The 15,806-nt window shown below is 33.8% G+C and overlaps 1 protein-coding gene across 1 annotated transcript in view; it reads left to right on the forward strand.

The window, feature by feature from the left end:
- Positions 1-15,806, forward strand: part of Lekr1 (leucine, glutamate and lysine rich 1) — a 226,827-nt gene that overhangs the window by 76,464 nt on the left and 134,557 nt on the right. Inside the window, exons 5-6 of the mRNA XM_004639862.2 lie at positions 4,343-4,453; positions 12,307-12,482. Coding sequence (XP_004639919.1) covers positions 4,343-4,453; positions 12,307-12,482 — 287 coding nt within the window. The remainder of the gene's footprint in view (positions 1-4,342; positions 4,454-12,306; positions 12,483-15,806) is intronic.

Genomic DNA, 15,806 nt, shown 5'->3' on the forward strand with positions numbered 1-15,806 from the left:
AATAAATAAAAAATTAAAAAAATTTAAAAAATAAATAAATAAATAAAATTAACCTGATATAGCTGGATATGGCAGCTATGCCTATAAATCCCAGCACTCAGGAGGCTGAGCTAAGAGGACTTCTGGGAGTTCAAGACTAGCTTAGGAAGCCTATGTAGGAAATTCAAGTAATGTTATAATCTGGACATTAGGCAACAGTGATTTATACCAATTCAAGGTATCTTTCTATTTAAATTTTAAGGTATTTTAAATACATTAATAATGTACATAAATGCCCCTGGCATAAAATTAAAACTACTCTATAAAAAGTTATATTTTGGTAATGAATTTTTTAGGAAGATGTGAATCAGATTAATTTTCTAAATAAAAACTGAAGAATATTATTTGATGTAAATTAAGGTTTGTATTTGCAAATAACTTTGTTTTAAATACTGTATTATTGCTGTTCTATATACTTGCATATTGATATTTCTGTTGGGTGGATTTTTCCTATTGACATTTTTGAAGCTCTGATGCTTCTGATGATAGGTAAAGTGGTTTTGGCTTATGCCTCTAGGATTTCACAGAATGAACCCTGCAAAATAATTGCTTATACTGTCTCTATTTTTTTGAATCATAAGTGATTTATTTATCTATACAACTTGGACTTCCCATACCCTATTCCTACTTTTCTTGAAAGATAATTTAATTTTCCCAATGTATTTGGATAGTGGTTAATTCCAAAGGAGAAATTACAGAGGTCCTTTCTCATGCTTGGCAGATACATGTCAGTTTCTGAAATTTGTTTCCCAAGAACTGAAATATTCTTTCATTTTCATTAATTTTATTGTTATGATCCTGATTCTCCCCTTGATGTTTGGTGCCTCTGCCTGTGAGGCCTTAGTAGAATGTAATTCTGAAAACCCCCAATTCATTTTTCAGACTCTGAACTTCCATCTGTCATCTTTGATTGCTGAAAAATTAGTTTGAGGGAAAGGGTAAAAATGTATTTATCTTTAGATTACAGGTGGTGAAATCCTCAAAAATGTCATCAGCTTTCTTCTTCTTTATAACACATTTGATTCTACAGTGGAGATAAGTTAAAAGAGAGTTTTGAAGCATTTTCTTTTAGATTATTTTTGTTATGAGTAATATTAATAGATAATCCAAATGAAAATAAAGGACTATAATACCTTTTCTTCATTTGTTTTACAACTCAGTGATTCTCACATGATCCATTTTAATCAAGTTGACTAAAAAGAACTGGGAAATAGATAAGGATAATAAATGTGCTTGTTCTCATGGTTGCGTTGGCAAGAGGCTTATAATACAGGTCATCTAACTCCCAGTACAGGGCTCTCTCCACTAGAACATGCTGTTAGTCTCCACTATTTTCAGGAACACTCTCTGACTAGACAACATCGTGTCCTTCTATCAACAGTGTTCAAATTCTGTGCAGCATTATGACTGCCAGAGAAAATGGTGTGCTTGCACAGTACATCCTTATTGTAGTATTTTGTAAATTGTTTATTTCACAGAATTTATATAATATGTACAGTAAAAATGAACATGGATAATTTATTAGACATGTACTTTTTAACCATCTAATTTGATTTGAGGAAAGTGAGTGTACTACCATAGCCAAACAGAATAAACTACTTTTCAGTGAGTAGTGAGAGGGTTTGAGATGTTATTTATATTTAATACTCCTTTGTGTCAATATTTTCAGAGAACTGACTTTAGAGAGTGTTTTAGTGTGCATGTTTTTACTTCAGAAAAGGAAATGTTTCATAAAAACACAGTTTGAGAATTCTTTTCTGAGTGAATCTTAGTAATTGGAGTAAGCTTTTATTAATGAGGGTTTAATACATGCACATTTTAAAAAATTACCATTGAGTGGTGTGCTATAGTAACTGGGTATACTTGGGTATAACCCTGATTTAGCATTAGTGAAGGTTGTTCCAATTAGTTTTTTTTCTTTTTTTCTTTTCTTTTTTTTTTTATTTTTTTTTATTTGAGGTAAAGGTCTACAGGGTGTTCAGGGTCTCACTACTAGATTAGACTCATAGTGATTCTCCAGTTTACAGCCTTCCAAGAGCTGGAATTACAGGTGCGCGCTACTATGCCCAATCTCTCTTGCCATTTTAGCGTGCCCTGGGGGCAGGGCTGGCACAGCAGGCCTGGGGATCGAACCCCTGGCCCCTGTGCCTGCTTGCAGAAGCTTTAATCCGCTGAGCTATTTGGCCAGTCCTTCAATTAGTTTTTTGTTTTTTGTTTTTTTTTTTTTCGGAACCGGGGATTGAACTCAGGCCCTTGCACTTGCCAGGGAGGTGCTTATTCCACTGAGCCATCTCCCCAGCCCCCAATTAGTTTTTTAAAAACTAAATATATATGTTTATACAGAGAAGTATTATAAAAATACATGATTTAATGTGATACTTATTGATCTATAAGTTAGAGCTGTTCTCTTGTAATAAGTCTTGGCATTATTTCCATTCCAAGATATAGAGATCTCCTTCATTCTTAAAAAAAGGTTTTTGCATAACATTTCATTTTACTTTTCATAATTCATTTTACTGTTCCCCTAATACTGGCCATGTATGGAAACATACCTAGCCATACAGGATGAATGTCAATGTATTTCCCTTCTTTTTTGCTGTTAAAATAATGTTGTATAACTTCCAAAATTTAAAATGTACCACTATTTTATACCATAATTTATAGTATAAGTACATTTGGCATATATAAATGGCTTATTGTATGTATTTACAAGTCATATTTTAAACTTTTCATTGCAAAATTTTAGGTTTGTACAAAGTTGTAAAAACAATGCAATGCACCTTCTCCCAGTGTTGACACTGAAAGAGAATCAATTATAGATATATAGAAAACTAAGAGGAAAAAGAGATTGTTCATTCTAGGTATAACAACAAGTTGTACACAAAAATAAATGTAATCATGGCATAATAATATGGCTCACAAATGAATAATGTAAATATGAGTATAACTTAATAAAAAGATTGATTTAACTTTATTGAGAAGATGAGAGGATAAGTAGGTATGTAGTTATGTGTAGGATAGTCAATTTTTATTAGCTGTCAGCCCTAATATCTATTTTCCTTTACATCATAGTAGCAGAACCTTAAATATAATTGGGGATGATCTCAGGTAAAGGACTACATCCTGGTCCTGCAGCTAGGTTTAGTCATGTGCTTAAATTCAGCAGAAGTACTTACATATGATAACAGGCTCTTCTGTTTCTGCTGTTATCTGGAATGGATTTGTAATGATTGGAGCTTCTGCCAGCATATACTATGGGTATAAAGTACACACACCAAAGATAGTAGGCCAGAGAGTTAGAAGGATCCTAGGGTCCACATTACATTATACACATCATGCATTGGAATGGCTACCAATATATTTGTTTTATGTAGAACAATATATGTGACCCTATTCAAGCCTTAGGTCTATGGAGCAGAACCAGATCTTGCCTGATTACTAATTCACTAGATAACTGTTGGGTGCAGCTGAAGCTGAAATTGATCCTATATGGGAGGGCAGGATGAGGCCTCATTGCCTAAAGCAATCAAGCTACCTCAGTCTTGAGAAAAACATCCTGCCTGGACAATGTGAGCTATTGGTCCCTAGGGAATCCTGTGTCCTGCAACTCTGTAAATGTGTAAATAAAGGCTCTTTCTGTTGTTTGAGGGTTGTTGTGCCAACCAGGCGGAAGAACCACCACCTAACCCAGCTCTTGTGCTCTTGTCCATCTTTTCCTCATTCCTGCCACCCTTTCTCCCCAGGTATGATGGATCATACTGAGATACCAACGGATCCTTACAGATAACATCTAAAATGAAATATTAAAAAATAGTATAAATGAGATGTTTAGTAATATTGAGATAGATAGTAGAAATAGAAGAAAATGGAATGTTGTTGCCTTTGGCAGTCAAAATTAGGATAAAAGGAAATGATAACTGGTTTTTCTTATAGCTCAGTACTATTGACATTTTATAGTATGTGTATCTTTAATTAAAATTACATTCATAGTAACTTATCTTTTAATCAATATTGACATAAACACCTCGTTATAAAAAGAGCAATAAGAAAGATTATAGAATAAAAGTTCTGCTTTCCTTCAGTATTCTTTGTTCCTCCCCTCCCCCCGCATCTAACTTCCACTCTCTTCCCTAGATGTAATGGCTTCTTGATGTGTTGCTCTCCATATTTTTTCTATATGTTCATATTAACATATATAAAGTTACATAGTTTTCTTCTACTTATTTCTATGATAGTATACTTATTTCATTTAATAATGTTGTTCACTACTGAAGCTTATAATGAATGTTGTTTATATTTTTAGAACAAACATGCAGTTAAAAAATCAAGAAAATGAATTCCAGAGAGTACAGAAAGAATTAAGTTGTTCACAACATGAATTAAAAATTAAACACAGAGAATCACAAATCTTAAGGTAAGATTATCCTTAGAAAAATGATTATCCTAAGATTGAAAAAATATATTCAATATTAACTTTATAAGTATTCAGATGCATTTTAGTAATATGATTTCTATATCTGGTACAATTGGGCAAATGGAAATTACTTTTATAGCTATTATATCTACTGAAAGTTTTACTATTAAAATTTAAATTGCACAAACATCTCATTCTGTTTTGTCCTTATTTTATAGTAACATTTAAAATGAAAGCACAGTCGCTGGTCCATTATTTTCTTGATCAGCATTTCAAGTCAGGTTTGATATCTGGAGTGCAGTGATGTAAAATAATGGAATAGGACAACTTTCTAAATGATAATAATCTTCTAAATTTAGAAATCTCCAACATAAATGTTGCTAATTCTGCTTGTATGCCATCTTTGGCATTATAATGCCTAAAGATAAAATCCCATATTTTGAAGAAACTAGGGAGTACATTTTTTCTCAAAAATAGCACTGATATATTCAGATGTTTATAAGAAAGAATGATTCTTATGGATTTGAGTAACTTTTAGCTCTTAGCGAAGGGGAGGCAAATCAACATGGTAGTGACACAGGTACAGACTAATCAAAATATACTGAGTATTTTGAATTTAGTTTAGGTTTTTTTTTTTTTTTTCATTACTGGGGATTAAACTCAGGATCTTTCACTTGCCAGGCAAGCACTTATTCTACTGAGGTATCTCTCTGACCCTGTTAGAGTTTGTTTTAATCAAATTATTTACAAGAGCATTCTGTTAAAAAATTCTTTAGGCTAATGAATTTTTTTTTACCCATTCTCTAGTGAATTAAAAATTAAACACAGAAAATCACAAATCTTTAGCTAAGATTATCCTTAGAAAATGGAAACTCATAAAGATTGACAAGATCTCTAATGATAATATACAGGCCATCTTCCTTTCATAAATGCCTCACGCATAATCCATGCTAAGTGATTTTAAATGAATTAATGAATGAGTGAAACCTAACACAGATGACCAGATTTTGTTAGAAGTCCTTTGGCCTTTTTTTAGGAACCTAGTGAACCAGTAGGTTGCCCCAACTCTTATATTTTAGTCAGGACCATGAGGGTTAGTTCTTGGCTCCTATAACATTTTGACCTAGGTACTAAGGGAAGTCGCAGCTATTTTATTAACCAGTGTGAACATGGATGTGAGATTCACTACATTTTTAAAGGTAAGCCAGGAGTAGATCACAGAATTACTGTTGCTTTAGGATGTTATGGAACTGAAACAGTTGATATTCATCGTTTGCATTTTTTGCATATTATTTGCAATATTTCAAACTATTGAAGAAATTTGGGCATATTATTTTAGACTTTTGCTCTGTACTTTGATTTTGAATTATATATTATTGTTTATTCATTTACTTGTGATGCTGGGGATTAAATCCACTGCCTTGTATATGCTAGGCATGAATTTCATTCCTGAGCTGTACTGTTTATTTTGTTCACATTTTCCATAGATCTGTGATTTTTTTTTTCTGTTTTTGGCTAAAAAGTCACAAATTAGGTGTTTGGAATTTGATATATAAAGAAATAGTACATACTAAAAATAACTTCGGAGTAACCAACTGTATATTTGGTACAAATTAAAGTGTGTGATAAAGCATGAAAATAATTATTTTTTATTAATCTTTTACTAGGAGATACCTAGGAAAAGATATCCTGGTAAAAATCAAATCAAATCAAACCAAAGGCTATAGATTTCAGTGATTTATTGTGTCTTTAGAAACTGATTTAAACTGGTTTATTGATTATTTAAAAACATCTATCAGAGGGCTGGGGAGATAGCTCAGTAGAATAAGCGCTTGCCTGGTAAGTGTAGGGTCCTGAGTTCAGCCCCTGGTACTGCAAAATAAAAATAAAAATAAAAATAAATAAAAGCATCTATCAGAATATGAAACTCAACAAGTCCTTCCAATAAAGAAAAGGAGCTATGATCTTTTTTTAAACTGGTAAAGGAGAGAGGCATGAACATTCTCCTCAGATGTAATACTTCAGTGATCTGTGGTTTGGGGTCACATAACTCTAGATTATTTTCATTCATTTAATTACAACTGGGCTTAATCACTTAGCCTCCAGCAAAGTGTTCTTCATGCTCTGTGTTTTTCCTGACATCATTTCCAACATTTCTTCTGTGTGAGACTCACAGCAAGTATGTACGGTATGCTCACTTGGCCTAGCACAGGCACTCTTCAGAACAGCTTATCCTTTGAAAATGAAAATTACCTGTAGGTCTATAAAATAGATACTAAAAGTCAGTGTGGAAGGTAAGTACTCTATACTTCATATAAAATTGTACAGATCCAATTCTAAATTAGGTTGTGTTCAAAGTATTCTGACATTGTTCACTTTTAGAGGACTCCTATGAATCTTTCATAAGATTTTGAAATTAAAGTACTTAGGGGGCTGGTGAGATGGCTCAGTGGTCTAAAGCACCTACTTAGAACAAGCTTAGCAAAGCATAGGGACCCTGGTTCAATCCCCAGCACCACATGCCAGCCAGCCCCTCCCCCTGGCGGGCTGAGCTGGCCACACACACACACACACACAAATAAATAAAATTTAAAAAAAAAAAAGTACTTATACTTGTCAGACATGGTGGTGCATGCCTGTAATCACAGTACTTGGGAAGCTGAGGCAGGAGGATCACTGTGAATTCAAGTCCAGCCTGGGCTATGTAGTGAGTTTAAGGCCAGCTTGGTTGGACTTTCTTTCTCTCTTTGTCTCTGTTTCTCTCTGTCCCTGTTTCTGTCTCTGTCTCTCTCTGTCTCTCTCTTTCACTTAGATTTTAATTTTTCTTATTTGAAATCTTGACCATTTCTAATATGTTCAAAGCTCATTTCAAAAATATTTCCTCTTAGCCCTCTCATTTTATTGAGGCTTCCAGTATTTTTTTTCTTATTTTCCAGATTTATTTTGTTTTCTAACTTTGATCCTTTAGTTTATCACCATAAATCTTTTTAAAAGTAGCTTCATTGAGACATAATTTGCGAACCATAAAACCCACCCCCATTAAGTGGACAATTTAATAACTTTAATAAGCCTACAGAGTTGTACAAGCTACCAGTATTGGAACAGTTGAGTCACTCTCTGAAAGACTTAAGTCATTTATTATCAGCCTTTATTCTTGCCCCTTGTCCTTTCTATAAAACCATTAAACATTTTTCTGTTTCAATAGAATTATATTTTTCTAGATATTTCAGATATATAGAATCATACAATATGTGGTCTTGTATCTGAATTCTTTCGCTATTTGTTCTTGAGGTTTATCTTTGTTGTGGCATTTATTAACATTTCATCCCTTTTTATTGCTAAATAATGTTTCATTGTATGGATATATCACATGTACTTATCAATTTGTGGTTAATTTATATTTAGCTTTTAAGAACTTGCCAACTTGTTTTCAAACTGTCTATACAATTTATATTCCCACAAGGAATGAGGATTCTAGTTTCTCCAGGTTCTCATGAACACTTACTATTGTCCTTTATTTTTTTTTCATTATGTCCTTTCTAGTGTGTGTGAAATATTATCTCTGTGGGTTTGAATTGTGTTTTCTAAATGCCTGATGATGCTTAACATTGTTTCATATGCTCATTAATCACATGTATATCTTATCTAATGAAATATCTATTGAAATCTTTTGCCCATTTATAAATCTTTTTATGACGGGATTTTTTATAGTTTTCATCTATTCTGGGTAAAAGTCATCTATATGAAATATGATTTACAATTATTTTCTCCTAAACTGTGGCTTATATTTTCATTTTCTTAGTGGTGTGCTTTGAAGACATAAGAGAGTTTTTTGGGGTAGGGAGATCGAACTCAGGGCCTTACACTTGCCAGGAAGAAGCTTATGCTGTTGAGCTGTCTCCCCAGCCTAAGTTGTTATTTTGTGATGAACTATAAATAATTCATCTTTTTTATGGATTGTACTATATAAGAACTGCCTAAGTCAAAGTCACAAAGACTTTTTCCTTAGTTTTTCTAACTTTTAAAGATTTTTTTTATTTTAGCTCTTGTATTTAGATCTATGAGTCATTTAATTTAGTTTCATGTATGAGGTGAGAAGTTATACATCTTTTTTGTTCCTGTGGATATTCAATTTACCTAGCTCCATTTGCTGAAAAAGCTCCTTTTCCTATTGAATTGCCTTGGACCTTTAGCTGAAGTCAGTTTACCATGAACAGAAAAGATTTTTTCTAGGTACTCTGATCTATTCCATTAATCTATGTGTGTTCCTTAGCCACACTCTTGAATGCTGCTGTTTTCAGTAAGTTTTAAAATCAAGACATTTAAGCCCTCCAGATTTCTTCTCTGCTTTGAAGATTATTTTGCTTAGTCTGGGTTTCTTGCATTTTCCTATGTATTTTAGGATCACTTTAGTTTTGCAAAGTAGACTACTAGAATGTTGAAAGGTAAACTATTACAGTGCAGATCAATTTGGAAAGAATTGTCACTTTTAAATATTGAATTTTTTAATGCATGTTCATGGCTGCGTCTTTCCATAGAGATCTTTAGTTCCCTTGGAACTGTTGTATTTTGCTCTTTTGTACTTCCTTTATTAAATTTACTTATAAATGATTTATTTTCTTTATCTTATTAATGAGGCTTTTTTCTGATTTTATTTTCAAGAATTGGTTATTGAAGTGTATAGAAATAAAATTGGTTTTTGCATGTAGTTTTTTTTTTATTCTTAACCTTCATAAACTTATTTACTCTAATATTTGTGTGTGTATGTGTGTGTCTGTGTTTTTCTATATAGGAGGCTATTTCTAAATAGAGTTTGCTAATATGCCAAGACCTTTTACCTCTACTTGCTTAATTGTATTTATCTTCAAACCCTCAGTAATTTTTTTTTCTTGTATTTTAGGGAAGGATCTACAGGGTGTTCAGGGTCTCACTCACTACTAGATCGGACTAGTAGTGACCTGTCTGTTTTACAGCCTCCCAAGGACTGGGATTACAGGCACAAGCCAAAGCATCCAGTCTCAATTGCTGTCTCATCATGCCCTGGGGGCATGCCCTGGGGGATCAAACCCATGGCCGCTGCGCCTGCTACTGAGCTATTTGGCCGGCCCTCAAACCCTCGGTCTTGATGTCTACTTGCGGGCTGTTAAGCACTAGATTCCTTAGAATCCCTTGCAGTTCAGCTTAGGCTCGTCAGTACTACGCATCTCTGAGCAGCCACATTACAGAGAACAGTAAGGTATCCAACTCAGACAGATTTACTGGGAAGTAAGTGTTTAAGTTGCAGATCCTCCCACTGAAGACTTCTTTCCAGAGTTCTGGGAGGGCCACTGGTAAAAGTAGATGGTTTGATTTTAATTGTTTAAAAATTCACTTTCCATTGCAATTTTCTCTCTGTCCCCCTTATGATGTCATTGTGCCACTGGAGTAATTGTAGGCTTGGGGACTCTCTAAGGGAAAGTTGACTTGAGAATACATCATTATAATTGCCCGTTGGAAAGACAGTTTAGAACAGTTTCAATAAAACAAGTAAAGAGTTACAGGCTAAAAACTTGGTTATATAAACTCTTAAACGATTGAAATAAAAGTAAACATGAGTAATGTAAGCAATGAAAATGATTTAGGCATAAAAAAGAAAATTATATCAATAACGTTTTCATATCACATGAAATAAATTTTCAATAAAAGAAAATAAGTTTTCAATAAAAGTTTTTGAGTTACTTGATAATCTAATGAATAGGAGTTATTCATATACCCTGGAGAAATATTTGCTTCCTCCTGATTTGAGAAAAATTATTGACATTATTGAATATAAAAGTCATAATAGGCTGAGAGTGGTGTTGTCTACCTATAATTCCATCTACTGAAGGAGGATCAAAAGACTGAAACTAGTCTGTGCAATTTAGCAAGGCTGTCTCAAAATAAAAAATGAAAATGACTAACGATGTGATTCAGTCGAGTGCTCCTGCAATTCCAATTACCACACACACACACTTCTATATTACTTCAAGGATGACATCTAGGATAAACTGGTTTGTGAGTTCCATTATTTCTAGAAAAAGGTAAGATTTTGGAGTTGCTAGACATCTTTAGATTCTTATACAACTGTTAGAAAAACTTATGTTGTGTTTCTATATTTTGTGATACTAGTGAAAGTTATGAACTTCTAAATTTTACTTATAGTGATTTTTCTTTTTTTTGTGATTTTTCTTATTCAGTAGACAATTACACATTTTAAAACTAATTTTGTTACCACTCTTGTGCTTTCCAAGAAATTATATAGTAGACTTAGGCTTCACAAAACTGAGCTCTAGTCTTGGTTGATCAGCTCGTTTTGTTTATCGCCTTTCTCCTCACAGAGGCATCCATAGCCACATCATCTTTCCTTCTGTTAAATGTTCTGTAAGGCTCTGAGCTCCATGGCTGGAGCTTGATCTCAGTGCTCCCCACAGCACCTCACAATAGTCCCCTAACTAGACTTACTTCTTGGTCCTTGGCCCTCTGCCAGATCAGTTCCCGTCTCCACATTCAGGCTTCCCCTTCTCACATTTGGCTCCCAGATTGTAATCTTCCTCTGCTTTCTGAAATCAAGAACCATCTTAGCTGTGCACGCTGACTGAATCACCTTACTTAACTCACAGAAGCACACCATCCTTCATGGAAGAGACAAATCTTTTAAACTTTGTTTCCTATTTGACTTTTCTATGGATTTTCACAAGAAGTGATCTCATCCGTCTGTGTTGTTTTGCCTCTGTGACTACGCAGATTCATTGTCTGCTTCACTATGTTCGCACTTGGGTGAATCTCATCCTCCTGGACCATCTTACACCCATTGTGGCCTCCTCAGTCAAGACTCTTGGTAGAGGGTGCCACAGAGTGACTGTTCTGACTTGTGCTGCACTGCTCAGGCATCTCCTACCTAGGCTAGACCTTTCTTCAAGGTCATCAAAGGCCTCCTCAAAACAAACTAAAAAGAACTCTCTTTAGTCTTTATCTGAGGCTTTTAACACAGACTAATGCTTTCTTCTTGAAATCTTCTACCTTTTCTGATACTTTTTCTTTTGTTCTTTTTTCTTCTAATTCATTAATTAGTCCTCGCTTTGAGAAAATTTGAAAAATGCTTTACTGTTTAGTCCCTTAAATGTCAGTATTGTCCATGTGTTATCCTGAGCATATGGACAATAAATAATTGGTCATTATTTATTAAGCACTACAGTATCGTGGGTGCTGTGCTAAATACTAAGTAAGGAGATTATGATGAGCAAGACAAATTCAGTTTCGTACCATAGATCCTAGTTTACTAGGGACCACAAATATTGGCCAAGTAACTACCTCCCACAGCTGCAGTCATCACCTTTTTGCATATAACTCCCAAATCTATGTCTACATCCAGCTTGATTATTAAGGAAATCAGTAAGGAGGATGTCTGAAGTGATGTAACTGAGATGACAGAAATATGTTATTACTTTGAACTATTATGGCCTGTGATAAAGCAAGAGCACTGGGAGAATATCCTAACAGGTGATCTGAGAGCCTTGTTTAGGCTCTTTTACCAAACTGCTCTGGCCAGACTTTCTTTTCTAAAGGTCTGCTGTTGAATTAATAAAAACACTGTAATATGTATAACTTTCCTTGTAGTTAAAAGTGGAATTGAGTTGGCATAGACATATAGTTCATTCTTCTAGAGATATTTCTGGTTTATGTTGTCTCAGCATTATACCTATCACACCTTTCATTTTCAAAATTGGCTCATTTAGATAGTAGATTATATGATCCTTCTATAATCAATTCAAAGAAATATTTCTTATGCCTACTATTTTCAAAAATCCTAATTTTTTTATTTTGTTACTTTGTAGTCAAAAATTGTTGGAGTCCAACTATTTATGGAAGAAGACTTGTTCTTTGCTTTCATCTACTAAAAAGGAGCTAACTACTATTAAAAATGAAATGAATGATAATTTTAAAGATTGGACTTCACTTAAAGGAGAAGTTTTTCTACAAGTTAAATCTATTCGTGAAACAGCCTTGACAGGTTTGCTATATAGAACATATTAGAACATAATTGTTGTACATAGTACATCACAAGTAATGAAATTATGATATTTCATTGTATGTGAAGAGTATTAAGATTCATCTTCCAAACCTGTTATCAGTGCAGTAGGTGATCCTTATGGTCTACTTCTACCCTGAAATTCAATAATTACAGATAATCTAAGATAAGCTATGATATATATGTTTTGATCTGTAGTCAGAGTCTGGTTATTTGTATTAAATGTATTCATTTATGTTTAAAACTTTTGCTTCTTTAATGGCTGAGAAACTTATATCAGGTCAACCTTCCCACAGATAATAACTATGATTTCTGGATGAAATAACTCCTTAACAAATGGTCAAAACCAAGTATATAAGGGAAACCAACTATATAATGGTCAGAACTTGAAAGATAGAATATTACTAAATGAAAGAAGCCAATCTGAAAGGGTTATTTACTGTATTATTGCAACTACAAATATTCTGGAAAAAGCAAAACTGTAGAACAGTAAAAATACCATTGGTTTTCAGAGATGAGGGGCAAGGAAGGATCAGTAGGACATAGGATTTCTGGGGGACCAGTGTGGCCATATTTTATTATGTGCACCTCAAAATTCAGAATATACAAGACCGAGAATGAACCCTAATATAACTATGACTTTTGAGCAATAATAATGTATCAGTGTTAAGGTACTGATTGCAACAAATGCACAGTTGTGGTATATAATGTCGACAGCAGGAGAGCAGGAGGTATATAGGACTTCTCTTTCTGTTTAGTTTTGCTATGAACCTAAAACTGCTTTAAGAATAAGTCTTAAATATCTTATAAATCATTATGAATATTGAAAGAAAGACATGAAATTTGGTGGGTTCCTTTTTTATTTTTGAAAAGTGATTGGACTAAGGTCAGGATACAGTTTACATCACACAGAGAAGCAAAACATCTGGTAGAAATATGTATTCATTTTGGCCCGAAGACTAGAGATTAGGGATCAAGGCAGCCATAGCCGCTGTGGAAGTGAGGCAGTGTCTGGAGAAGATACAGCAAGAGCTCAAAGTTGCATGTAGTCTTTCCAAATTCTGGTTTACCCCTTATCTAAGCAACTCACCCTCAGCTAAAGTAATTGATATTTTAGCTGATACATACCCTGAGGATATAGATTTTTACAGGTTGAATTAGGCCAAATTAACTGCTTGATAAGACAAAACAAATAAATCAATACATTTTTGAAGGAACCTAACCTAAAATATGGCCTTTAACCCCTCAAAATAGACAGCAAGTAGAGACTAACCCAAATTATTCCAGGGGATAGATGGAAAGGCATAATTTGTTTTATTTATCTTTGTTTTATTGTGCTTCTTATACATAGCTATTTTTGCAAGTTGAAGGTTGGTATCCTGTGTCACACGACTCTATCTACAGTTTCTAATAGCATGTACTTACCTCAGTAAATATAGGGTCTGTGTCACATTTTGGCAATTCTCATACCATTTTAAAATTTTTCTTATTGTAATCGTACCTTTATGGTGATCTCTAATCGCTGATCTTTGATATTACTCTGTACTTGTTTGGGGGCCCCAAGACCCACGTCCATGTGAGATGATGAGGAGATTAATACATTTTAAGTGTGTGTCTTGGTTGCTCTACCAATCAACTATTCCTCTGTCTCTCTTTTTCTCTCCTTATCCCTTCCTATTCTTTGGGACACCATAATAATATTGAAATTAGGCCAGCTAATAATCCCACATTTAATTTAAAAATTTTAAATGAAAGGAAGAGTCAAATATCTCTCATTTTAAATGAACAGCTAGAAATGATTAACCTTAGTGAGAAAGGCCAAAATAGGCTGTAAGGTAAGCCTCTTGTACTAAACAATTATCCAAGCTGTAAGTGCAAAGAAAGAGTTCTTGAAAGAAGCTGAAAGTGCTACTCCAGTGAACATACAAATTATAAGGTAAAAATAGCCTTTGTTGATGTCAAGGATGTTTTATTGGTCTGGGTAGAAAATCAGATGAGCTACAGCATCCACTTAAGTCAAACCTTCTCTGGAGGAATGTCAGTGAAGACTGGCTGAGAAACATGAGGAAGCTGCACAAGTGGTTGAAGCTAGCAGAGGTTGGTTTGTGAAATTTAAAGAAAGAAACTATCTTTATTAACATCAAAGTGCAAGGTGAAGTAGCAGGTAATGATATAGAAGCCATAGACATTTGATGGATCTGTTGCAAAGTAAATTGAAATCCTGAAAAGAGAGGATTTTATTTCAAAACATTAAAATTAATAGAAATTTGGAGGAAGCTGATTCTAACTCTTTAGACAACTTTAAGATTCCAAGACAAGTGGAGGAAATGGTCATAGAAATACAATTGTAAGTGGAACGTGATGCAATTGCTGTAATCCCATGTTAAAACTTTAAAAAATGAAGAGTTGCTTCTTATGAACAATCAAAGAAACTTGACTTTTAGAGATGGAATATATTCCTGGGAATTTTCTATGATCACTGTTGAAATGACAATAATAGATTTAGAATATTATATAAACTTAGTTGGTAAGGTGGTGGTAGAATTTGAGAGGATAGGCTCCAATGTTAAGGAAGTTCTGCTATGGTAAAATGCTTTCAAAAAGCATTTGTAACAGTGCTTCTATTGTTTGATTAATTTTGCATGCTTGTATCTTGTAATCTGAGCAACTACTTTGAAGATAATAACATGGAATATAATAACTTATCAATTTCCAATCATTTTGTTTTAAAATTCTGTATTATTTTTATTTTTTTCTCTCTGTTTAAAAAACAAAAACATTCCTCAGGAGGAACACTCAACCAGTCTTGTGAAACTTCACTGTCTTATGTGAATAAGACGCCATCGTCACTGTAGCCTTCAGCAGCTACCATGCTGGTTAGTCAGCTAGAGTCAGCATCAAGCCAAGACAATGAGCAGAAAAATAGACTGTTAGCATCTTGAGCAAAAAGTATTTTTAACACATGTACATTTTTAGATATTATGCCATTGCACATTTAATAGACCACACTGCAATGTAAATATAATCATTATATACCATGACAAAAAATTCATGAAGTCACTTTATTGTGATTATTTCAGTGGCTGGGAACTCAACCTGTGATTGTCTGATGAATATGACTATAGCTGAGGAGTTAATTTTTGTTTCTGTCTTTTTAATTTTTTTAATTTTTCTTGTCCTTTTGAGATAGGGTCTCACTGAACTTGCAACAATCCTCCTGTCTCATTCTGCTAAGTACTGGGATTGCAGGCGTATGCCACCATGCCCAGCTGCTGATGAGATTTTTTTTAATTTATATTTTTTTTT

Source organism: Octodon degus, unplaced genomic scaffold (assembly GCF_000260255.1).
Source record: "Octodon degus isolate 3935 unplaced genomic scaffold, OctDeg1.0 scaffold00115, whole genome shotgun sequence".
In the NCBI taxonomy this organism is placed as follows: domain Eukaryota; kingdom Metazoa; phylum Chordata; class Mammalia; order Rodentia; family Octodontidae; genus Octodon; species Octodon degus.